The 25,163-nt window shown below is 35.4% G+C and overlaps 1 protein-coding gene across 1 annotated transcript in view; it reads right to left on the reverse strand.

The window, feature by feature from the left end:
* Positions 1-25,163, reverse strand: part of CFAP47 (cilia and flagella associated protein 47) — a 502,957-nt gene that overhangs the window by 35,447 nt on the left and 442,347 nt on the right. The window contains exons 59-63 of the mRNA XM_052662737.1: positions 24,724-24,883; positions 22,679-22,773; positions 19,079-19,231; positions 5,637-5,808; positions 331-492 (exon numbers count right to left, since the gene is read on the reverse strand). Coding sequence (XP_052518697.1) covers positions 331-492; positions 5,637-5,808; positions 19,079-19,231; positions 22,679-22,773; positions 24,724-24,883 — 742 coding nt within the window. The remainder of the gene's footprint in view (positions 1-330; positions 493-5,636; positions 5,809-19,078; positions 19,232-22,678; positions 22,774-24,723; positions 24,884-25,163) is intronic.

The raw sequence follows: 25,163 nt of genomic DNA on the forward strand, positions 1-25,163 counted from the left end.
CAAACCATTAAAATTTACTGAGAAACCTCCCATCTATCTTTGAAAAAAATACATTAAAACACTCTTTGAAAAACAAATGGAAATATTATTCTAAATTTCAATATCTATTTACTTGTTCTTATTGTTCTTTGGTACTCACTTTGTAGATTTTATTTTCTAAGTTTTAAATAACAAATATGAAATATATAAAGCTTTGATTCCTAGAAGCAATACTGCTCTGACTTAACCAGAAAAAGATGACATAATAGAATTTTCCATCTTAAATTGTTTCCCAGTTCAGCATAAATTTCATTCACAAAACCAGTTACACACATATGCTTGATGTATTACCTTGTCTGACTTGTCAGCCTGAAGTCAACAGTAGATTCCTTAAATAAACCAACCCCTTCAATATCAAAGACCCCATCCACATCAGGTTCAGTAGCAATCAACATCATGGGAAATGTCCAGATCCCATCTGTCATACACTCTACTTTCAGTAAAACTTGAGACCTTGAATAGAAAAAGAGATTTATAAAGGATATTGAAGGAAAACAAGCAAAGGGGATATAGTATAGCAGGTCAACATCTAAGGTGAAAATGCAAGTAAACCTGTGGTTTCAGTAAAAAAAAAACTGAAACTTTTAATTCTTTTAAAAAATGTAGATGGAAAAGATGTGGATAGGCTGTTTACATCTCAGGAATAATTCTGTAGGTCAGAATCCCTATTATTACCCTCCCTTTGAGGTAATTATTTCATAGGGTATCTCATTTAATCTCTAGTTACTTACTAAGAATTAGTAACATATGTAGAATTCACTCTACAAATTTTCTGTACCCAGCATAGAATATCATATTACTTAAGAATCTGAGGAGAGGATGGCAAATGGACCCAAGTGTTACACTAAAAGGTATTCCATAAGGGGATTTTCTGTTCAAACTGAAACATCATGAAAGAGTTCTTTGAACTCTTGCTTCACATAGAAAAATTATATTTTCTGTGAAAAGTTATAACGCCCCCAAAACTGACTTAAACTGAAGCTTTAAAAAATTAAATTGCAACTGATAAATATCATAAACACTTTACAATAACATGTAATTGAATGGCAATTGAATTGATGAAGACAGTAAGTATAGCCTTCTAAGCAGTTGGCTCTGAAGAAGAATGGAGACATAGGTCAGTAGCTGACGGTGAAGAATAGTTATGTGTTTGCTTGCTTCAGGTGGAAATAACTCAAACACATAGCTCTATAGTTGTAAGCCATATCATATGTCAGAATGGACCAAGAAATCACAATCTTCTTACATAAATCTTTCAGAACAGTTCTGGGATCTCTTAGCCTCTTTAAATTAGACTGTGAAATTATTCAACAATTTGGGGAACAGTTAGATAATATATTATCAAATTTGAAAGGTACAGACACTAAACCAGTTAATTCACTATTAGTAATTTCCCTCAGATATACTTCAAAGATTTCAAGAAGCAATGTGTATAAGGATGTTCAATGCTGCATTTCTTATACTACATAAAAAAAAAACAAAACTGGTACCAAAATTTTAACAATATCCCTTCAATACAGTGCTAGTAACAATAAAATGGAGTAGCCCTCATAAACAACAAAAGAGTCCAAAATGCAGTACTTGGGTGCAACCTCATAAACGACAGAATGATCTTGGTTCGTTTCCAAGGCAAGTCATTCAGCACCACAGTAATTCAAGTCTATGCTCCTACCACTAATGCCAAAGAAGCTAAAGCTGATCAGTTCTAGCAAGACCTAGAAGCCCTCCTAGAACTATCACCAACAAAAGATGTTCTATTCATCATTGGGGATTGAAATACAGAAGTAGCAAGTCAAGAGATACCTGGAGTAACAGGCAAATTTGGCCTTGGAGTTCAAAATGAAGCAGGGCAAAGGCTGACTGAATTCTGCCAAGAGAATCCACTGGTCAGAGCAAATACCTTTTTTCAACAACACAAGAGACAGCTTTACACATAGACATCACCAAATGGTCAATACCGAAATCAAATTGATTATATTCTTTGTAGCCAAAGATGGAGAAGCTGTATACAGTCAGCAAAAACAAAACCTGGAGCTGACTGTGGCTCAGATAATCAGTTTCTCATAGCAAAAAGCAGGCTTAAACTAAAGAAAGCGGGGAAAACCACTAGGCCAGCCAGGTAAAACTTAAATCAAATCCCCTATGAACATGCAGTAGGGTGACAGATAGATTCAAGGCATTAGATTTAGTAAACAGTGTGCCTGAAGAACTATGGGTTGAGGTCTGTAATACTATACAGGAGGAAGCAAAACCATCACAAAGAAAAAGAAAAGCAAGAACGCAAAGTGGTTATCTGAGGAGGCTGAAGAAAGAAGAGAAGTAAAAAGCAAGGGAGAAAGAGAAAGGTATACCCAACTAAACACAGAGTTCCAAAGCACAGCAAGGAGAGATAAGAAGGACTTCTTTAATGACTAGTGCATAAAAATAGAGGAAAACAGAAGGGGAAAGGCTAGAGATCTCTTCAGGAAAATTGGAAATATCAAGGGAACATTTCATCCAAAGATGTGCACAATAACGGCCAAAAACACTAGAGACCTAGTAGAAGTGGAAGAGATTAAGAGGAAATGGAAAGAAAACATGGAAGAACTGCACAAAAGAGATCTCAATGAACTAGATAACCACAAAAGTATGGTAAGTCACCCAGAGCCAGACATTCTGGAGTGTGGAGTCAAGTGGGTCATAGGAAGCACTGCTGTCAGTAAAGCTAGTGGATGTAATGCAATTTCAGCAGAGCTATTCAAAACTCTAAAATTGATGCTATCAAAGTGGTGCACTCAGTATGTCAGCAATTCTGAAAGACTCAGTAGTGGCTGCAGGACTGGAAGAGGTCAATCCTCATCCCAATTCCCAAGAAGGGTAGTGCTAAAGAATGCTCACATCATTGGACAATTGTACTCATCTCCCATGCTAGTAAGGGCATACTTAAAATCTTGCATGCTAGGCTTCAGCATTATGTGAAAGAAGAACTTCCAGACATCCAAGCAGGGTTTAGAAAAGGCACAGGAACCAGAGATCAAATTGCCAACCAACATTTGCTGGATCACAGAGAAAGCAAGGGAATTCCAGAAAACCATCTACCTCTGTTTCATCAGCTATGCCAAAGCCTTTGACTATGTGGATCATTAACAAACTGGAAAGCACTTAAAGAGATGAGAATACCAGACTATCTTACCTGTCTCCTGAGAAACCTGTATGGAGGTCAAGAAGCAACAATTAGAACCCTGTATGGAATAACTGATTGGTTCAGGATTGATAAAGGAGTACGATAGAGCTGTCTGTTGTCATCCTGTTTATTTAACTTATACGCTGAGCACATTATGAGAAATGCTAGGCTGGAAACAAGATAGGTAGGAGAATCATGAACAACCTCAGATATGCGAATGATACCACTCTAATGGCGGAAGTAAAGAGGAACTAAAGAAAGTCTTGATGAGGGTGAATGAGAAGAGTGAAAAAGCTGATTTAAAACTAAATATTAAAAAAAAAACCAACCAACTAAGATCGTAGCATCTGGCCCCATTCAGTTCAGTTCAGTTGCTCAGTCGTGTTTGACTCTTTTTGACCCCATGAACCGCAGCAAGCCAGGCCTCCCTGTCCATCACCAACTCCCAGAGTCCACCCACACCCATGTCCATTGACTCGGTGATGCCATCCAGCCATCTCATCCTCTGTTGTCCCCTTCTCCTCCTGCCCTCAATCTTTCTCAGCATCAGGGTCTTTTCCAATGAAAAAAAGGAAAAAAAAGGTCAAGGTCTTAAGGAATAATATTCTTGTTTTTACTATATTTTATTTTTTGTAAAAACACATTTAAGGTTCTGACCATTACTCTTATTATGTCAGCACTATTGTATGAAAGGATAAACATGAAAAATTACCTTGTTTTTACTATTGTGCAACAGTGTTTTCCTTAACAAACCCATGAAAATTTTGTTGTCTTTTTTTTTTTTTACCGTGTCAATCAGGAAGAGAAGAATTAAATTTGATACTTATTTAAATTATGTAGGAACAGTATGATTTGGGTATAATTATTTTCTTGTTCTTTCTTCAAAATTTAAAGCTATTGGTTTTATTTATTTATTTTTTATCATTTAATGGTATGTCTTGCCATGAACCATCCCAAATACATATGGAAGAAGAAATGACAAAAACAAATGAGTATGTGCACATAAAATAGAATTTTAAACTACATTGGAACACCACAAGACACTCACAAAAATTTATAAATCATGAATATAAGTTGTCCTAAATTAGTTTCTCAAATATTCACCAAGAAGCTCTAAACTCACCAAATGTGGAACAAATATAAATTCACATTGGTTCTGTTGATACTCACTAATGATAACATTTTCCCCTTCTGGTTTTTGCTGGTAATTTCCCTGTCACTGAATCAACATAATACTAAGCTAAATGTGAAAAAATACTAACAAATAAATGTTCAGTTAATAAGTTGTATCTGACTCTTTGTGATTCCATGGGCTGCAGCCCACCAGGCTCCTCTGTCCATGGAATTCTCCAGGCAAGAATACTAGAGTAGGAGAAAAAAAGAATACTAGAGTAGGTTGCCATTTCCTTCTCCAGGGGATCTTCCTGATGCAGAGATCAAACCAGTGCCTCTTGGACTGGCAGGCAGATTCTTTACCACTGAGCCACCAAGGAATCCCATAGAAAACTATGAAAATAATGGTTAATATGTACTTTCTCTTACAAATCTGATTTTATTACTGCTTCCTGAAGGGGACCCTGCTATCTTTTAGTTATTAGACTACATTCTCATACACACATGGGTATATTGAATGCATTGTTAAATTATAGAAATGGTTAAAAGCACAAGTAATACTGTCAATTTTTTTTTTTCATGGCCAGGCTGTATTTTGTGCTTATTTGCAGTTCTAATCAGTGTCTCTGCATCAAGACATAAAATCCTGTTTCAGATGTGACTTATCATACAGTATGTGTAGATGCTAAGTATCAGTTGCCTAAAAAGTAAATACAAAGACACTGGATGAGGTTTTCCAAAGGACAGATATTCAAAGCTTACTATAGTTGAAATTACTATAGTATTACTTACTATGACCCTCTTATACTTTACCTTTAGTACAATGCTATGGTTTTGAATGGTAAAACAGTAATGACAGCAATTGCAAAGGAGGGCACTCAGCAGTTTCATCATTTGAACTGGTTCTGAGAAGTAGTATGGAGAAATACCTTGTTGCCAATGTATAGCACCAAGTCGCGGATTCATGATGTGTGGCAAAACCAATACAATATTGTAAAGTAATTAACCTCCAATTAAAATAAATAAATTTATACTAAAAAAAAGTAGACAGCCCTGTTTTGCTAGTAGCATATCCTAATGACCTTGGGGAGGTCACAATTACTGAAGGATATCTCAGATTTCTAATAATTCTAATAATAATTCTTTTTCATCAGAATACTTTTCACAGCTGAATAGCTAGAAATAATCTATTTACCTCAATGGCAACAAAGAAGTAATGCAACTGATAAATAGAAAGATGGAAAGAAAAAGACCACATTATTTAGTTTAAAAGAGTAATAATATTGTTTAAAGAAATTAGGGTTTGAAAAAGCAGGTTTACCTCACTGGTTTCTTTGGTGTAAATATCAGACTGAAGACCAATGTTATCTGCTCTTTATTGGCATTATAAGATTTTTTGATCAAATATATAGCCACGCAGGATTCCAAACTAGCCTCTTCATCTTCAGATTCAAATTCAATGCCATATTCAAATTCACGTTTCATAGGTATATCTAAGAAAATCAAGATTTAAATGCATTTTAATTCAACTAAATACATATAGATTGAAAATCAGTTATATGTCAGCACTAATCATGGACAGGTATTTAGAGTGAGGGAGAGGGTATATGTTATTTAGCTTTGTGTTCATAATACCTAGTGTGTTACCAGGTATATAATAGTATTCAGTATGCTCTTAAGAGTTAAATAAATGAATGGATATAAAAAATAAATTCACCCACTATCCTTAATCCCACCCTCCTTAAATTTTAGACTAATAAAATAAGAAATAGACAAGTGGAAACTAAAAGTTAACATTTACTATAACATTTACTATAAACACAATATGATATGCTGTATATATTAAAAGCTTATAGACATGATTTATAAAGAAAGTCACATTTAATAATTACTCAGTAAATCTTATTAATGTAAAATAATGGACTGACCCATAACCTTATAAGATCATTTTTCTTTTTTTCATGTGTAAAAATAAATCTCAGACCTTCTGAATTGCTAGTTTTCATCCTGTTGACCAAATTGGCAATTGTTCCTATTGATAACCATTCTTTGTTGTAGCAAAATCAATACGTCTACATTTAATATATTGATTTGTTCTGGGGATGGGATATGGAAATGTTCCATTGGAAGCCATACTCCATATTGAGAAGCAGCATTTAAGAGTTTTAGAGTGTTTAATGGGAGATGAAATTTCATTGCATTCAAATAACATATTTTTCAAAGCAAATACTATTGAGATCTGCATCTGTTTCTGCTTAATTATTGAAGTCTTTACGGGAATGGCTGTGTCAGAATCAAGATAGGAAATGAGAAGCTAAATTTAGTTTCAGAAGCATTGAACCCCCTGTGGGGAATCTGTTACTATAGATGTCATAATTCCAATCCTAAGAAGATCCATTGGTACAAAACACAGACCTGATTATCTGCAAGGGGACAGGGGTCATGCAAGTAGGAACAATATTAGTACTTTTTACACTTTACATATTTCTCTTGTTTTAACTGGAATATAGTGATATGAACACATAAGAAAGAAAAACAGAATCAGGTGGTACAAAATCCTAACAAACTGACATTCTGCATTGTGTCTTCAAGCTAACAAAGTAGAGTCTCTGCATTTTATTTGAAAAGTCATATTATCAAGTTAAAAGCATACCTTTTGCAATGTTCCCAACTTGGAGGGGATCTGTATAGTACTTTTATGTGTATTGGGTTGATCAGAGCTAAGTCAGTGAGACCAGTGTAAATTAGTTATCATCTGATTGTTGTATAAAATTAATTACTCATGACAAATATAGCTCGTGACTTTGAGAGAACAAATGCACACTTCTAAAAACATTCAAATAAATGTAGTTTATCTTAATATAGATTACAATTTCAAGTTATAAGTCCATAGTCCTTAGGACTACTGTAATAAATTTTTTGACACAGGAGGAAAATTCTGTTTTTTGTTTGTTTTAAACACAAACTCTTAAAAAGACATTTGAACTCACAAAATTAAGGGTCAGAATAAATATATATTTGATTTCAATTGTGTTTTAATAGGTATTGAAATATTTACTAACCTCTTTTTTTCTATCTTATATAATGGTTATCACATGCTTGTTTAGAAGCACTTCCCATTTTCATTGGTTTCCCATTCTGTGAAAGTTTTCAGGAACTACTCACTAAGAGCTGTAGATTTTGCCCCAGTTAAACTTCCTAGCTATGGAAAAATTCATAACTATGAGGCAGATAATTTTGTTTACTTATCAAATATCTAAACATACTTTAAAAACATTTTTCTTATCATCTATATTTATATTTCTTTTTTCATTTGGTCAATAATAACTGAAAACTTTCCTTGAAATGACAAGTAAGGTTCTTGTCCCCATGGAACTTATAACTGGGAGGAAAGAACTGCCAATAAACTACCAGTGATACAGCGTTTTCAATGATGACTGTGAGAACGGCTACTATGGAGAAGCAGAAGAGGCTATGAGAGCTCAGGTCCTGGGAACTTGACTGCCAAGGTCCTGAGGAGGAGACCAATATACCAAAGTTAAAAATAAAGTTGATAAGGGCCTCCTACATGTAGATAAAGAAATGCCTCTTAGGCATCAGAGCAGCATGAGGGAATTTTCCACAGCCTCTTTGGGAAAGAACTTAAGCAGGTGGAGCAAAAGGGAGTGGGATGAAATTTCCAAGAGATGAAATGGGCATAATGGGCAAGACTATGCAGGCTATGGTGATGATTTGGGACTTCTAAGAATAGTAAGAACCTATGGAATGTTTTAAATATTGAAATGATGTGCTTGTTTAATGGTAAAGTGAGCAAAAGGGGGTTTGTAGAGAAGGTAATGATGTTTCTGCAGTAGTTCAAGCCAGGTGGTGACCTGCACAAGGGTGAGAGGAAGATGGAGATTAAGCTCAAGCAATGTCCTGTGAATGAAGTGGGAACCATGGGAGCAGTCCTGACTGGTAACCAAAATCATGAGCCTCTCATTTTAGTACTGTGTTCACACCCTTAACATACATGCAAAATATTTAATCAAACATATTTCAGACAATTATAGAGTATGATATATCTATATATATCTATCTACTTATCATCTACTGTCTAATAAACAATAATGGTAATAATCACTTGGGTATGGCAAGTGGTCATTATATTGAATAAGAAGGGTATGCTTCCATCCTTGTGTAATTATGCAACCTAATGCTTGTATCATCATGCCAATAAATCATGCAATGGCACCTATGGTCAAGGATGCCAGATATGTGGGTGAATTTTCTCAGGACAATAATTGATTTTTATTCCATGTGGAAGAATATTAGTAATTTTAAAAGACCCTTGACAAAACATAAATGGTCAAAAAGTACTGAATTGTAACCAATTTATTTGGAAAATATATTGTGAAACTGTGTATTTTATACCATTTTAATCTGTAAGAAATACACTTCATAGCAAACCCAACCAAAATGTCTCAATGAGAAGTGAATATCAAAGTATAATGAACACTGTTATTCATATTCTTTCATAAATTTCTATAGTTGTCTCTTCATTAATAATAGGCATCTACATTTGCTTGACAGGGTGTAATAATCATAGAAGGAAGGAATGGAGTACTGAACACAAATTTGAAAGAGGATAATGACAACAAGGTATTCAAAGAAAATAGAGGATATTGGATAAACCACCTAAAGCTATTTTCTTTGAACAGATAATGAAGAATGTGCCATCTGCACACTCTTATTATTTTTACAAAATTGTGTGTCTTTTTGAAGGGTTATTTAATTTACATGTTTTACTTCACTTTCATAAGGTCATTTAATAGATTAACTTAAAATAATTGCATATTCTTTTGCTACAACTGCAAGTACAGTAAACTACAGAACAAAAATTAAAGGAAGAAAGTGGCAACATAGCTAATGCTTGTCTTGCGCATTTCATTTTAAACAAGAATCCAGAAATAAAAGATAAAGGAACTTTTTGTAACATAAATATTTTATCCAGCCATTTAGCAATTTAGCACCAAATTTCAGAATCTATTTAAGATTAGGTACCATATTTTTGTACTTTCTGATACAATATTATTTCATGTATTAATGAGAAAACCCAGCAAATGACATTGAAAGAATCATGTTTCCATCTCAAACTGTCATTTGTCAGTGACTGAAGATGGGTCTTCTAGTACATCACTGTCACAAAATGCCCAACCAGAGCTTTAAATGATAATAATGGTATATCTAACACTTATGAGACACTTACTGAGAACCAGGCACTTTTAAGAATTCTATGGATTTACACTTAATCTTTTAAAAAAATCCTATGAAATAGATACTATCTCCATACTACAGTTGAAGAAACAGAGTTTATAGAGAAGTAAAATAATTTTGTCAAGACTGTATAGAAATTAAATAGAAGAACCCAAGTTGTCTGAGTAAAGATGTCACAGCTGAGGATACCAGGCCCGGCAAGTGGCACAACTGCTGAGAAGATGCCATCAGCAGCAGCTTCTGGAAAGTGTGCAGGCCATTATCTGTGCAAAGGAGTGTTCTGGCCCTCAGGGTAGAGGCCTGGGTCACTCAAACACTGAGATTCTGGTCAGAAGAAGAGGAGCCAACAACAGAGAAGGAAAAGGGATAACCAGCGAGATATAAGCTCAAATTTGACCACTGGATTAGGCATACTGGATAGGGCTGACAATCTTGTCAAGGGTACTCTCATTAGAGTAGTTAGGACAGAAGACTTAATGGAGTGAGTTGAGCAGAGAAAGCAAAATGAAGAGAAGCAGAGGGAAGGATCAAGTCTAGAGGCCAATGTGGGGTCATGGGAGGGCCAATGACAGGCTTCTCTGGAGCTGGTTGTGATTACAGACCAAATCCAACATAGGCATCGTCATGTAAACAACATGCAACAAGATGACTGGCCTTTGGTTAAAATGAGACCAGTGTGACAAACAAATCAGCAAATCAGGCACGAAAAAGACAGTAGATTAATCAAAGAAAGACAGCCTCAAGCACAGTACACCTGGGATATAAAAGGAAGTGGCATGAATTTGTTATGCAATTAAATGGCAAAACTACTCTCATAGAAAAAGTCCCACAGAGAGAAAGTCACTGAACTAATCTCCAGAGAGGCATAGAGAAGGCAGAGACCAGAATTACTTAGGAAGAATAAATACAATTATGGGGGAAATACTGCCCACAGGGTATAATTTGTAGTCTTATAGAAGTCACATTTCAAAATACTGTCTAAAAATAAAAGCAGTGTAATATCCCAGTAGGGCAACACCAATTGATTTAAGTAGCACAGGTGCATAAATCTAACACGTTGGATAGACGATTTCTTGAATTCCTTGACAACAGTCTGTGCTTTGTTAATTTTGGCATCTCTGGGACTCAGCATAATACCTGGCAACAAAGATGTTCCTGAGATTGTTGTTGAATAAAAAAGATATGAAAGTGATAAATCTTTATTAACTCAATGCTGTTTGTGAGGAGTCAGGGTAGAAAGAGAATAGAGAGGTCCTAGTGTTTTCATTTAAATGAGGTTTGATGGTTTTATTGGACTCTCAGGGAAATAAGATGGTGATAAGTAAGAGAAAACAATAGGAAGGCAGTGGTGGGGATCCTTATTTTCTATTGATCTTGTTTACATAGAGAGGCTTTTTCATTTGCTAGAAGGGAAAGGTATAGGAGGGAAAAATAGCTCAGCATCAATCTGTCTCCTTCATCATATTCTGCCCTCTGAGAGAAAACAACGTATCTGATCAGTGAATTTGGGTGAAGAAGTGAAGCCTGAGCAGACCCTTCTCTTTCTTTTCTGATACCATCAATCAGCATGCACACTTTCTCTTCCTTCTTTGTGTGTCAATTGTTTATTCCCGTACAACTGGCTAGTTGGGGGTAAATGCACTCGATTGTGGTGGAAGGTATTGACAAGCCCAAATGAATCCATAGTACCAAGTCATTTTCCAGGTCACCTTTATAATAAAGGTACCTTTTGATCTCCATCTGCCTTATTTCTACATCTACTTTTCAGATGACTAGAAATTTGGATGAAGGAATACAGGTTGTTAATTAATGATCACACCTAAAATCCCATCACAGCTTAAGCCACATAGTAAAATGCTTTAATTTCCACCTTATAATAAGGGATTTAAGAGACTATAAGAAGTACAAAATGGCATGAACAACATGACTTTTGGATTCTACTTAATGTGTTGAGTAAACTATAATCAAATGACACACATAGGTGAAAACAGCTGGTTTGCCTTTATATAAAGGCTAAAATAGTATTCAGCCTTGTGACCAGCCCCATACCTTCATAAATAAATAGGTGGGAAGGGAACAGCAAGCAGGGGGACTTTCAGAGACTTCATACAAGTTGGTTACATCTTTGGAATTGGGCAGTAAAAGGAATCCAGCAATTACCAGATGCTTTTAAGGAACTCAGACCAGAGCGAGGTCAACTGATTTATCAAATATTCAGAGAAAAGACATTAAGACATTAATATTTTTAATGTTTAAAAACATTAAAATTGAGTGTCTGTGCTTAGTTGCTCAGTCGTGTCTGACTCTTTGCGACCCCAGGCACTGTAGCTTGCCAGGCTCCTTTAGCCATGGGATTCTCCAGGCAAGAATACTGGAGTAGGTTGCCATTTCCTCCTCCAGGGGATCTTCCCAACCCAGGGATCGAACCCAGGTCTCCCACACTGCAGGAGAACTCTTTACCGTCTGGGTCACCAGGGACGTCACTGAAGAAACCTACTTCTGTATAGCAAGACATGCTTCAGAACAGAAACAGATGTTTAAAAATTAAAATGTCTTTTGCAAGGAAAAAAAAAAAAGATGATCTCCTTGAGTTTGATGGTATTGAGCAGAGGAAAAGCTACTAGAAAATGATGGGAAGAGGTAAGACTGAAAACCTTCCAAATAGTTATTTTCAATAGTAAGCATTATTTTTCATCATGAAAAGTAATGAAGTAGTGAAATATGAGCCATATCAAAAGGTGTATTTTCAAGAGCTATTTAAAAGAGAGACTCTTTTCCTTATATGCCTTTCGAATCTCTCAGAATGATGTTGGCAGCCTCCTTATAGACCATTCTTATCTAGGAGGGAATGGATTTTTTTTCAGGTAATAAGATCTAATCAATTTCTATTATCAGAATTATATATATATATTTAGCTTGCAACCTGACAAGGGTACAATTTAAGCAATTTAAGTAGCAAGAACATATTAAAATGAGTCCTGAATGTAAGCATTTCTTTACCTTCCTTACTTCATGTCATAGAAGCATCAACATTTTGCCTTCAACAGGATAGATTTCAAATAAAAATCAACCTTCAAGACTAAACTATTAAAATTCACTTAAGCATAACAGGATGTCACACAAAACAATGGTTTCACTTCAGAAACTGGACATTCACTGGGGAACACTTATTATAGGTTGCCTGCATGTTAAAATTGTTTTCTATTTTAGTAAGAAAATACATTTATTTATCACTGGAAATTGGAAACTGTATTACACATTTGGATTCTGTGGTTAATCTACACTAATATTCTTATCCCAACAATCAGAACTCTTTTTTTTTATATTGGCTACTGGTTGAAGAAAAGAAAGCCAATAGAATTTCATTTACTTAACAATCACTTTTTCTACATTTGTCCAATGCTACTACATGATTCACTAAAGCAAAATCTGTACCCAACTCATAATAATTTTTGGAGATAAATGGAAATGGTTCACATCAGTCTGATTTCATTATTAATACATAGTTCTTTGAAATAGAGATTAACTAAACAGGTGCTACAGTGGAAAATTCCCCTGTCCTCATACAAATTTATTTCACTTTTTATAAATTTAAGCAGGCTGTGATTATGTTAGCATTTTTCAATTAAAAAATGAAAATTCAACCAAGGAGAAAAAAGTAGTAAATTAATATAATTAAAAATTAAATATCTCATTGTGCAACCTAGTGACAGTATTACTATCTCTTACTCTCATATAATTCATACTATCAATAACTGTCCAGTAAACCAAAAACAAGTTAATCTGAACTAATTTTTTTGAATCTTTTGAACTACACTGGGTACATATAACATAGACACTCATTTCATAATTCCGTCTCCAGCTTTTAAAATAGTGACTGAAAAATTTTGTAATGAGAGTGTGTGGGGAAGATGATTCTGATATTTTTACAATCCATTTAAGAGATATTTATTATTTCTAGAGCCTCGTCTACATTTACACTTAGAATGCCTATTTGCAAATAACAGAACCCCCGTTTGAATAATCTTTTTCAGAAGATACCAAGTGTTTCATGAAGTAAAGGAAGAGTTAAGCATGACAGAGTCATGTATTTATCGATGAGCAGACAGAGAAAGGAGACCTACAAAGAGAAGAGAAAGCAGGCCTGCAGAGAAAAGTAGAGAAATAAATACTCCCTAGCACTACATATTACAGCTTCAGCAAATGAAGGTAAACAGACTTTCTGCATTTGACTACAAAAGATTTGGGGGAGCCCAAACTCCCTTATATGCCCACTCTGGCCAGGAGGACAGCATATGACTGAACTATGATAAGAACTTGTGGCAAGCTTGGGAAGTAGTTTCCATAAAAAAGCAGTGGAAGTTGGCAGGCTGGGCAGAGCAGACTGTCTCATAGATGCTGACCATGCTGGTAAAGTAGATGGTAAATGTAGACAAGTGGCAGGTGATCCCACTCAGGTTAATAACAAGTTAATGTCCTAGAGAAATGAGACTGGAATGACAGTAGGGGACAAATGGTGAATGTAATTCTGGATTATTTTATATAGATTGAATAACATTTTAGTAGATAAAAAACGAGGAAAACAACAGAGTAGAAAAGACTAGAGATCTCTTCAAGAAAAGTAGACATACCAAGGGAATATTTCATGCAAAGATGGGCTCAATAAAGGACAGAAATAGTAGGGACCTAACAGAAGCAGAAGATATTAAGAAGAGGTGGCAAGAATACATAGAAGAATTGTACAAAAAAGATCTTCATGACCAAGATAATCACAATGGGGTGATCATTCACCTAGAGCCAGACATCCTGGAATATGAAGTCAAGTGGGTCTTAGAAAGCATCACTACGAACAAAGATAGTGGAGGTGATGGAATTCCAGGTGAGCTATTTCAAATCCTGGAAGACGATGCTGTGAAAGTGCTGCACTCAATATGCCAGCAAATTGGGAAAACTCAGCAGTGGCCATAGGACTGGAAAAGGTCAGTTTTCATTCCAGTTCCAAAGAAAGGCAATGCCAAAGAATGCTTAAACTACCACACAATTGCATTCAACTCACACGCTAGTAAAGTAATGCTCAAAATTATCCAAGCGAGGCTTCAGCAATATGTGAACCGTGAACTTCCAGGTGTTCAAGCTGGTTTTAGAAAAGGCAGAGGAACCAGAGATCAAATGGCCAACATCCACTGGATCATCGAAAAAGTGAGAGAGTTCCAGAAAAACATCTATTTCTGCTTTATTGACTATGCCAAAGCCTTTGACTCTGTGGATCACAATAAACTGGAAAATTCTGAAAGAGATGGGAATACCAGACCACCTGACCTGCCTCTCAAGAAACCTATATGCAGGTCAGGAAGCAACAGTTAGAACTGGACATGGAACAACAGACTGGTTCCAAATAGGAAAAGGAGTATGTCAAGGCTGTATATTGTCACCCTGCTTATTTAACTTCTATGCAGAGTACATCATGAGAAACGCTGGCCTGGAAGAAACACAAGCTGGAATCAAGATTGCTGGGAGACATATCAATAACCTCAGATATGCAGATGACACCAACCTTATGGAAGAAAGTGAAGAGGAACTAAAAAGCCTCCTGATGAAAGTGAAAGAGGAGAGAGAAAAAGTTGGCTTAAAGCTCAACATTCAGAAAACTAAGATCATGGCATCTGGTCCCATCACTTCATGGCAAATAGGTAGGGAAAAAATGGAAACAGTGACAAATTTTATTTTCTTGGGCTCCAAAATCACTGCAGATGGTGACTTTAGCCATGAAATAAAAAGACACTCCTTGGAAGAAAAGTTATGACCAACCTAGATAGCATATTAAAAAGCAGAGACATTACTTTGCCAACAAAGGTCCGTCTAGTCAAGGCTATGGTTTTTCCAGTGGTCATGTATGGATGTGAGAGTTGGACTGTGAAGAAAGCTGAGTGCTGAAGAACTGATGCTTTTCAACTGTTGTGTTGGAGAAGATTCTAGAGAGTCCCTTGGACTGCAAGGAGATCCAACCAGTCCATCCTAAAGGAGACCATTCCTGGGTGTTCATTGGAAGGAATGATGCTAAAGCTGAAACTCCAGTACTTTGGCCTTCTCATGCAAAGAGTTGACTCATTGGAAAATACCCTGATGCTGGGAGGGATTAGGGGCAGGAGGAGAAGGGGATAACAGATGATGAGATGGCTGGGTGGCGTCCCTGACTCGATGGACATGAGTTTGAGTGAACTCTGGGAGTTGGTGATGGACAGAGAGGCCTGGCGTGCTGAGATTCTTGGGGTCGCAAAGAGTTGGACACAACTGAGTGACTGAACTGAACTGAACTGAGATAAAAATGATCAGATACCATTCATATGAAATATGTTTTATGACTGAAAAATGGATGAATAGTGTTAATTTTCTATGTTGCAAAGTAATATTTTATTCAGCAAGCAGTGGGTAACCACAGGGTAGGAAGTATAACAGAAGAGTGTATGATAATAAAGGGAACGTGGAAACAACTTTTTGTATACTGATTGACCACTTCATACTGCGCATTTTACCTTAAGTTAGGGAAACTCTCAGAAAGCTTTGCCCTTATAAAAGTTTTTGATTTCCTCAGGGCTTTAAAGAAAAAGCAATTAGGTTAGGCCTGAACTCAATATGAACTGCTCACAACCTATGATTTCATATCTAGGTTTTAAATCTAAATTATTATTTTTTTTAAAAAAGCTTTAAAACATAGTCGAGCTTGGATTCATGTATCATCCCTTCCTCTGCTGCACTGTAGGACCCTGACAAGTCATTAAACTTCTTTTACTGAGATTTCCTCACTTGTAAAAAATATAGGGATACTATGTGTTTCATAGGGTTTCTTTGATGTTAAGTTCTACAATAATGTAATGAATACAAAACATAAAACAGCATAGTTCTTAGAAGATTAAATGCTCAACTGGCATGGACAGCAATAAGGTTCTAATATGGGTTTGGGGCATGGTAGGAGGTAGAGACAGAATGACAATACTTGATATCACATAGATGGCAGAGGGAACTGGAGAAAGGGAAATGGTACTCAGGCCCCAGCAACAGGGCCAGTGCGGGTCCAGTTAAACTTGAATCCTCATCTCTTTAGGGGATTTGAGATGTTGAGCAGAGATCTAACTGGAATGCTATCCTAAAGAGTGGGGATACCAGTCTGATGGTAGGAGAGGGATGGGATCTAGGTAAATTTCCAGGCCCAGAAAAACACTCCATGTATAATAGGTTCTCATTAAGTATTTTGGATGGAAAGATGATAGATTTTATCAGTTCGCAGGAAATAAAATATGGCAGAAATTGCTAATTGTCTCCCCAATATTTACTTTCTCCCTTTTTGCTTTTCTTTGTTCTAGAATGTCTCCCAATTTAATCTGGGAGTCTGTCAAGAGACATTTCCCAGTCTCAAGGACATCTATGTGTGCCTGTATATAACTGAGATCTCATCGATGGGATACAAGTAGAAATGACATATGCATCTTCAGGTCATGGTTTTAAAAGGAACCAGCTTGTTATTTACTGAGGATGTGACTGTAGAATCGATGATGCAAATGAGGACAACTTGGTGGATGGTGGAGCAACAAGAAAAAAGGACCTGAAAGTGAAAGTCGCTCAGTCGTGTCCGACTCTTTGCAACCCCATGGACTCCAGAATACTGGAGTGGGTAGCCTTTCCCTTCTCCAAGAGATCTTCCCAACCCAGGGATTGAACCCAGGTCTCCCACATTGCAGGTAGATTGCTTACCAGCTGAGCCACACGGGAAGCCCCCAAAGGACCTGAATGCCTGATAATCACAGGGGGCAGAGGCACTGCACTCCCTAAACCACGCCCAAGTCCATGCTTACATGTGAAAGAAAAAGATGCCTGCCTTGTTTGTCACTATTAATTGGTCTTGGTTAAAATAGCTGGTTACATTCCTAACAAGCTTCCATCACTCAAGTATGGTTGGAGGTATGAGAGGGTATATTTCAAATTTATTATATTCTAACACCATATGACTAACCTAGATAGCATCTTAAAAGGCAGAGACATTAATTTGCTAACAAAGGTCTGTCTAGTCAAGGCTATGGTTTTTCCCGTGGTCATGTATGGATGTGAGAGTTGGACTGGGAAGAAAGCTGAGTGCCGAAGAATTGATGCTTTTGAACTGTGGTGTTGGAGAAGACTCTTGAGAGTCCCTTGGACTGCAAGGAGATCCAACCAGTCCATCCTAAAGGAGACCAGTCCTGGGTGTTCATTGGAAGGACTGATGCTGAGGCTGAAACTCTAATACTTTGGCCACCTCATGTGGAGAGCTGACTCATTGGAAAAGACCCTGATTCTGGGAGGGATTGGGGACAGGAGGAAAAGGGGATGACAGAGGATTAGATGGCTGGATGGCATCACTGACTCAATGGACATGGTTTGCGTAAACTCCAGGAGTTGGTGATGGACAGGGAGGCCTGGCGTGCTGTGATTCATGGGGTCGCAAACAGTCGGACACAACTGAGCGACTGAACTGAACTGAACTGAACACCATCTGAGTGGGACTAAGTTGAGCTGAGGGACTGCTATTCATATTCATCAGAAATGTCTTTAATCATTTAAAATGAGAATTTATTACTTAGTAGAAATAGTTATTATAAAAAAGTAAAAATTATTTTACTATTGTATATCCTCTCTATACGCTTGTATACTCTCCCTTTTGTTATACCTCATTTACATTCTCTCATCATTGAAATAATTAGACACAGAGATGATAGTAGTGAGATCAAAGTAAAAAACAATAGACCAAAATAAGAAAACTAGAGAAGATATTTTGATTCTGCAAGGCATTTCATACTTAATTTTGTGGTTACTTTCCTTTATAAATAATACATAAAGATTTCTCCACTTCATACTAATAAAATGATTGTTAAGGGAATTTCCCTTTCAATGTGAATAGGAACTTTCTACTTTATTTCATGTGGAAGATGGCCGAAAACCAAAGTTTGTATCATTGAGAGTTGATTTTGCCAGACCATCATATAACTTTTTGAAATGTCTTGTTTAAGATGCCAAATGTCAGAGGGATTATTATAAAAAAAATATATTTGGGCATTGCATCTAATTTATGTCAATTTTTCTATCTCTTTAAATAAGAAATATTTTATTCAAGGTCATTCTTTCAAATTTAAAGCTACAGCCATGGCTTTAATCACATTCTATAAATCAGAAAAAGAGAATAAAGTAAGAAACTAAAGTTGAAAGAAATGAAAATTACAGTTACTACATTTTTTTCTTTCCTCACTGATGACATAACCTGAATCTATTCTTATAAATCCATTAATAACCATAACTACTGTCATTTGCAGAAAACTACTATGTAAAGAGGACAAAAATAACACTCATTGGACACTAACTGTAAATGAGAAATAAATGGGCATCGATTTTCATGTAACTGAGTAATCAGCAATCTGAAATTTAAGGAAATTGAGTTTTTATTTATTATAATTTTTTATCCCCATGACTGTGTTCTCTTACCTCCTATATCTTCATAATATGCATATGATTTTCTTTTTGGAATCACTGTAAAGTCTGACAGCTCTAAGATAGGATTTTCTCCCCAAAAATCTCCATCCAGTGTGACTTCCACCTCCTCTTCTAGCCTCTTTCTGGCCTGACATTTTATGACAACTACAGGAGAGAAATACTTTCAGTTAATTTGATTAATGGGCTATTTGATTGTTCTTGAGATAGAAAAAAATGAATTATGCTATGAAAAATAGAAGTCCCTTTGGCAGACTTTGGCATGTCATTGCATCTGGTATTAACACACATACCCTCATTCAGTATCTATATACACTGACATTTTGGAAGCAACATGAATATTAAATAATATGTAAAAACAGCATGACAAGAGATAAATCTAGAAGATACACAGCAAAGTACAGAAGATTACATTAAGATGCAGAAATGTGATTCAGGGACTAGATTTTTCAGCTATTTGTAAGCTTATTATGGTAAATACCAAACTTTACTTAAATAAAAATACTATAGCAAATACTTTCAAATAATTTTTTTAAAAGTCCTATAATATTTATTTTACAATACTTTTAGAATATGTCTTATTATCTCCTAAATTAAAAATATTAATTTAATTAATATTTAACTAAAAATAATATTACATGCACCTTGAAATGTACTTAAATTATTTAAGTAAAATATTTTAATTTCCATGTGTGAATTGCTTTTAAATTTACAAAATACACTATTTAGCAGTTAAAAATAAAACTATAATTATTTATTTTAAAATAATATTAACCATTATTACATATTAATTTAATTTACAGCATTAAACATTAAATTAATGTAACTTTATATATTTCTCTCTATATATTAAACTCCAACATTTTCTTATATAAATTTCAGATGTGTTATTGAGTCTTGTGCGTAACCAAAATATTATATCTATATATAGCTAATAATTTTATAAAGGAATGTTACTATGCTGGCACTATATAATATTATGAGGCCATGTATACTAGAGTCCATATTTCTCTAAAGTATATCAAATGTTATATTTTATCAGTTCAGATGCACACAGGACAAAATGAATATGAGATAAAAAAGTGAATCATAATATTAAAAAACCTTTTGAAATATATTACTCTATGCTTTTATGGCATCACTAATAACATATTTTAAAATAATTTTATTAGAATATAGTGCTTTACAATGTTGTACTAGCTCCTGCTGTACAGTAAAAAAAGATAATATGTTCATCAGAACTGCAAAACTGGATAATGTCAGCAGATTTATGTGTTTTTGCAATATGTACCACACCTACAGTAAATAAATAATTAAAATAAATTTTATTTTAGTTCTTAAATTTACAGGTTGATACTGAACATTTTGGACTTAGAATTAATTATGTGAAATGTACAACAGGGTACAAAGTTAGATGTAAATTAAGTGGGTTGAAATGGCTGAAGAAAATGTACAAGCTTTTCTGGTTATAATTAGCTTCAGTTTTAGAGCATTAAATCGGAAATTAGTGTGATCAAAGTTACAATTAGTATCATGTCACTGGTCTTGTCCTATAAGTCCTTAGGTAATTAGTGCCCTAGCAGGACCAGCATTACTAAATCACAATGGATTCACATTCTATTGTCTTTACACTGTGATAGGGAATGCAGCCCTTTTCCAATTATCTACCTCAATGGACAGGAGCAGATTAGAATGCACAAAGATAAAAGGTGGTTCACAGTGCAACAAAAGTACCCTGGGCTTGAGAATAATCTGGGTTATAGATAAACATAGAAAAAAGGAAAAGAAACAACAAACATTGATGGTGATACAGTTGAGCAGGGAAAGCAATGGGTTATTTCCGATGTGTTCTTAGGAATGAAGAATGGATTGTACAGAGTAAATAATATTTATTTATAAAATCTTACCCATTTGTTTCTCAAGGGCATTTGTAGAGAAAAAGAATTACTAGAATAGGTTTTAGACTTTTGGTAAAATGATTTAATAACTACTATACAATCTGCTCAGAACACAGATGTTCACTTGGTTGTGCTAATATAACACAGGCTATTTACAGAACTCACATTTACTTGAAAAAAAAATAATTACCAAGAGAAGTGACTTGATAGAAAATGTCTATGTTTTGGAAGTATATTTAACCTCTATTGAAGACAACGGTGCAAGAAATTTATGTTTTTATTTTCTCATAGGCTTTATTTTAGACTTCTAAAAATCTGCCCTAAATCTTTAATCTGGGGGGAAAAAAAACCAGTATCTGGAGTAGACATGAGCAATACTGCTGTTAGAATTCCAACAGAGTAATGTCTAGGCTGTATTACATCACTGATCGGAAGACTATTATAAATTTTAAACTGCTCAGCACTATGGAAAGTATACAAACAACTATGTCCTAGATGGAAATAAAAAAATATTTTGACATGTTTGTGAAGCATTCTGAAGATAATTTAGTGTATGTGAAATATTTATGTGTTGATAGTTTTTTTAGCACAAGAATAAAAATACTTCAAGTAAAACAAATGACATTTATTGTCAAAGGAATTGTTAGGTATGTGGATTTTCACTCCACTTAAAATTAAACTCCATAAGGAAATATATAATCTTGTTCTTCCTTTATAAACAGTGTATCTGGGGAAATGCTGTTATTCACAAGCAAAACTTGCTATTTTCTCTTCTAAGTGTGGTGACATAATTTATGCCAGTAAAGACAAGTCCTTTTTCACTAGCAAAGACTGGTATTGGAAGGAGAAGGAAAATTCAAAATTTCAAGACTTCTTACAGCTTATTTCTGTTGTTCAAGGTGGAGATTGAAAACAGATATCCCTTTGCTGTGCAATTCAGTGATTCTTACTTATGAATAACTATGCCTAGAGCCTGGTAAGAGGTTGGGATACTAAATTTCACCCTATGGTTATCTAAGAGGAATTCTTACACTGACCCTGGGAAGAAAATGGGAACATCAAAGTATGCAGAAGAAGTGAAGAGTGTTAAGGAAAGAGAACATACAGAAACTTGAGATAAGTCTGGAGTATGTGGAGGAAAAAAGGTGTCACTGAGAAAAAGGCATTTTAAGAGTAGAGATTTGATGTTGCATATGTGGTGGCAAAGAAAACCTCCCTGACACCTCAGTAGTATATTCTGACTAGTTTTTGGAGAACAAAATCAAAGATTTGTATTAGGAAAACTAACAGAGGAATCATCGTCCCCATGAGTTACACAGAAGCCAGAATATGGTGATTAAATGTAATCCCAGAAGCCCAGTACCTAGGAATCTTACAAATCTAGTACAGGGCTCAGAGTGCATCAAAGACTATTAAATAAAGGGGTCTGAAGTTGATGTTATTTCAATCTTAGCTGATTGGTAGGTTTCACCAACAGTAAGAACAACAGGAAATGGTATAGTTTTGTGAAAAGATCATTGAACTTACTGTTAAGAGACTAGATTCAGTCCTTGTGTTCCCACCAACAGAGCTGGGTAACTTTAAACCTACTTTCTCTGAACCTGGATTTTCTTGCTTGTACAAAGAAGAGATGTGATTAGAGGGTCTCTAAGATCCCTTAAAATCCTAGTGTTCTCTGTCTGTAAGATATACTTACTTTGTGGGCTTTCAAGAGGTGATGTCTGTGGGAGTCCAATAATAGGGTATATCCAGCGTATTTCTAAGATTTCTTCACTGTCTAGTCCTAAACCCCTGATTAGAAATTAAATTATTAAGAGTGAATAAAAGCATAAACACTTTCAGTATTAGTATAAAATAACACATTTTTAGTGATCTAATGATACTTTAAACAAAGCTTATAAATTTAAACCGGTGGAGAAAAACTAAGTATGAAATAAAAAACATTTTCTGCAAATGCTGATTTTTATAAACATTTCAAACCAAACCTTGGGAAATCATCACAAAGAAAACTAGTACAATCATTGCCAGATCCAAGTTACAACTGAAGAACTCTTTTCCCTACATTCAAAGGTTGGTATAGCAGCTGGCCCTCCATGTCTGTGGTTTCTGAATCCACAGATTCAACCAACCATGAACTGAAAGTATTAAATTAAAAAAAAAAAAAAAAAAACAGAAAAGAAAGAAATTCTGGAAAGTTAAAAAAAAAAACTTCTATTTACATAGCATTTACATTGTATTAGGCATTATAATAACACAGAGGTGATTTAAGGGCTTCCCAAGTGGTGTTAGTGGTAAAGAATCCGCCTGCCCATTTAGGAGATGCAGGAGACACAGCTCCATCCCTGGGTCTGGAAAATCCCCTGGAGGAGGAAACGGCAACCCACTCCAGGATCCTTGCCTGGGAAATCCCATGGACAGAGTAGCCTGGCAGGCTACAGCCCATAGGGTCACAGAAGAGACACGACTGAGCACAATACAGCAGCAGAGGTGATTTAAAGTATATGGGAGGATGTGTATAGGTTATATGCAAATTCTATGCCGTTTTATGTAATGGACTTGAGCAGCAATGGATTTTGGTATCCATGGGGCTCTTGGAATCCATCCCCCAAGGATACTGAAGGACGACTGTATTGGTATTAATATTTACTGATGTGACTAAACTGTGATTAAAAAGAGGTAATATAGTTTCCATGGGTTATACTCTAAATTGGATAGGAAAAGCACAAAACAAAAAATGCCGTTAAATATGGGACTTCAGAAAGTAATGGGGAAGGTACTTTTGGAGGCTACCAGTTAAAACAAAAGGGGCATTTGTAAAATTATTCAAAGTCCATCAGACACCACCAGGAGGACAGCGATACTAGAAAATGATTTTGATTGTTGTTAAAAATAGATTTTTCTTATTAAAGATGGGACATAAGACACAACAGGCAGGACCAGCTTCACCAGCATATGACTTGTTCAACAGCACAAGAACTCCACACTTGGAATTGCTCATGTTTATTTAATGTCTTAAAAGTCTTAATACTTTTTGAACAACGGCCTCCTCATTTTCATTTTACCCAGATCATGTCTGCAGTCTTGACTGCAGGAGTGGTGAAATCCTGGCAGAATGGACATTAATGAGCCTACAGAAAAGAGGGTTTTGAATGTGAAGAAGAAATATGTACACATAAGACAAAGTAAGAATTTCCTTTGAATTAAGGCTTCTAGACCATTGTTTAATTAAATTATAAAAGAAGAGAAAACATTTAAATTTTGCATCAGTACTGGAGTCTGCTTACATTTCAGCTAAGCAGAGAGGGGACAAGTAACATGCACTCTGGCAATGACACAGCACACCTAGTCGTGGCAATATTTCATCAGGATGTCATATAGCTGGCACGGTGCCATCACTTGGTGTACATCAGCATAAATGCTATACTTTGCCCAGACAGGCTGATCCAGGTTGTTCTGTAGATATAGACTCAAAAAGGAGGCTTTGTATTTGACTGTATCTGACTGTGATTCATTGATACAACACTTAAGATTGACTTGTTCCTCACTCAGAACTTCAAATCAGCAAGATATATACAATCCCCCTATAATAAATATATTTTCCTCCTCTAACCATATACAATTCAATACTTCAGAGAGCATAACCTCATGAACTTTACATTGCATAACATATAAAAGAAACTGGATCAATCAATGCCAGTCAAAATGAAATCATATTCCTTCAATGTCCTATTTAAATGTTACCTTTTCACCTCTGGGTGCAATTCCATAAAATTGTCAACAAACCATTTTTTTCCACTGGCCTTCCTCATTTGAATAAGGACCATTGTGTTTTGTAATCTCATAACCTGGGGCATAAATAACACCTGGATATCCAGAGTTCCTTTAGGAGGCAATGCAATTCCTGTTTAAAAAAAAAAAAAAGTTCTAATGTGGTAAACATTTTAGAATATAACTTTAACAATGGAAGTAACCTCTCCTTACTGATTATCTAAATTTTTCAAAATCACTCCTGAACAAAAAAATATGATAAATTATAAGTGTACTTTACTGGCTTCACTAAGTTTCCTCAAATGTCATCAATTTTTTAAAAAAACACATTTTATCCTGAGGCAAGAAGGTTCTCCTGAAGAGGACAGAAGAACTGAAGAACTGTTGATAGTTTTAGCTTAAGTTTCCCAAAG

Source organism: Budorcas taxicolor, chromosome X, assembly GCF_023091745.1.
Source record: "Budorcas taxicolor isolate Tak-1 chromosome X, Takin1.1, whole genome shotgun sequence".
NCBI classification, from domain to species: domain Eukaryota; kingdom Metazoa; phylum Chordata; class Mammalia; order Artiodactyla; family Bovidae; genus Budorcas; species Budorcas taxicolor.